The sequence below is a fragment of the Austrofundulus limnaeus genome, unplaced genomic scaffold (genome assembly GCF_001266775.1).
Source record: "Austrofundulus limnaeus strain Quisiro unplaced genomic scaffold, Austrofundulus_limnaeus-1.0 Scaffold496, whole genome shotgun sequence".
Classification (NCBI taxonomy): Eukaryota; Metazoa; Chordata; class Actinopteri; order Cyprinodontiformes; family Rivulidae; genus Austrofundulus; species Austrofundulus limnaeus.
Genome location: NW_013952898.1, coordinates 362,341 through 363,935, shown reverse-complemented (window position 1 = coordinate 363,935; position 1,595 = coordinate 362,341). Strand labels below are relative to the sequence as shown.

At 39.1% G+C, this 1,595-nt stretch overlaps 1 protein-coding gene across 2 annotated transcripts in view; it reads right to left on the bottom strand.

Moving 5' to 3' along the window:
- dbr1 (debranching RNA lariats 1) overlaps nucleotides 1–1,595 on the bottom strand; it is a 22,276-nt gene that overhangs the window by 16,353 nt on the left and 4,328 nt on the right. For both annotated transcript variants that reach the window (XM_014025744.1, XM_014025743.1), the window contains exons 2-4: nucleotides 1,051–1,318; nucleotides 844–968; nucleotides 692–772 (exon numbers count right to left, since the gene is read on the bottom strand). In XM_014025744.1, the coding sequence (XP_013881198.1) occupies nucleotides 692–772; nucleotides 844–968; nucleotides 1,051–1,247 (403 nt within the window). In that variant the 5' untranslated portion in view covers nucleotides 1,248–1,318. The remainder of the gene's footprint in view (nucleotides 1–691; nucleotides 773–843; nucleotides 969–1,050; nucleotides 1,319–1,595) is intronic.

Genomic DNA, 1,595 nt, shown 5'->3' with positions numbered 1-1,595 from the left:
GTGACATGCTCTTGCTCTCTGTAAATAAAGCAAAGCCACTTCCTCGTCCGACATTAAACAGAGCCCGACAGAGGAGGGAGGGGCGGGGAGGCTCTGCCGTGCASCGCTTCAASAGCTGACCTGCGTCTGACCTCAAAGTGCACAAGTGACCATCTTCAGCGTTGGATGAGATTTTGAAGCTGAAATCGCGTTCGGTGTGAACGCAGCATTAGTCTTGATGAAATAGTGACTTAGACTAAGGAAAAATAAGAATTTACTATTATTTTTGTTAATAAGTTTCGGAGAAGGGTGGGATTAATTTTTTTTACTTCTTCCCATTCCTTTTCAAATATGTTAATTTTGCTAATTTTGTTATAACTTTTCATCATTTTTTTGTTTTGTTCCGTATACATGTTTGAAATAAACTAAAATAAATTTTAACCTTTAAGGTGGAGCTCCCACAGCCTTGCAGCTGAAAACCTAGTGAACATCAACATTTACTCGATATGCTTTGTGGCGTTAATAAAATGGCGCTATCTTTTTGTTTTAATTTATAAAAACTAAACAGCCTACTGTGTTTTTAGTCTTTGTTTTACAGTTGTAGTAAATGTTTAACAAATAATGTCTAATGTTACACAGAATTGTGGATCCCTTAAACATAATAAGAATAGCTTCAAATATTTTAAATTATTTCAAATCACAGCAAACCTACCCTTTCTATAATCATGTGACTTGAAGATTCCAGATAATCCACCGATTCTGATCCCTTTGTAGCGAACAACACCAGCATAACCTAAAGACAGGTGATCAAGTTAGTGGTATATAAGACAGGCAGGCAGGCAGATGTGAAACCCTAACTCCCACCTAAGTAATAAATGTTAGGGGCCACCCAGCCTCCATAAGGAAGCTCCTGCAGGTGGTTGGAAGCCTCGTGGTTCCCTCCTATAAATATGGTTAATACTGGAGCCATCTTTTCTCCAGAGTAATATCTGCAACAAAACAAAACAAAAATTAGGCAAGCTCTTATTTTATTGTTTTTAAACGTGGAAAAATYAAAATGAAAGAAGTTACTTGTAGAAGGTCTGCATGGACCTGTACTTGGCTGGGACAGCCATGCACTCCATGTCTGCCTCATTTCGCACAGCTTGAAAGTCTCCACAGCAGAGAAGCAGGTCCACCTTCACGCCTTCCTTCTTCTCCAGGTAGCTGATCGTCTCGTAGATTTTGTCGAGCTCTCCATGGCAGCAGCCTTCCACTGCAATCTTCATGCTCCAGGGATTCCTCTAGGGTTGTTTTTAACTGGTGGTGATGGTCTGTTGACACGACGCCAGCGACACAACTGAATTTCAACAAAGATTTAATTATGACCATTTCAAACTGAATGTTAGTTTAAAAACATTTATTCATTATATTCATACTGTACAACTGAAATTACAATATCAGAGACAAACACTGGGACTGAGAATGTCTTGAGTTAAGGAGCAGTGGGACAATATTATGAACCAAAGAGAAACACAGCGACTGAGAACGAGCACAAGCAAATGTCCTGACGCATCTCAGTAATCCAGGTAAAAAAATCAAAAAGAAAAAAATTGTATAGGTCTTCTGGACGGGTT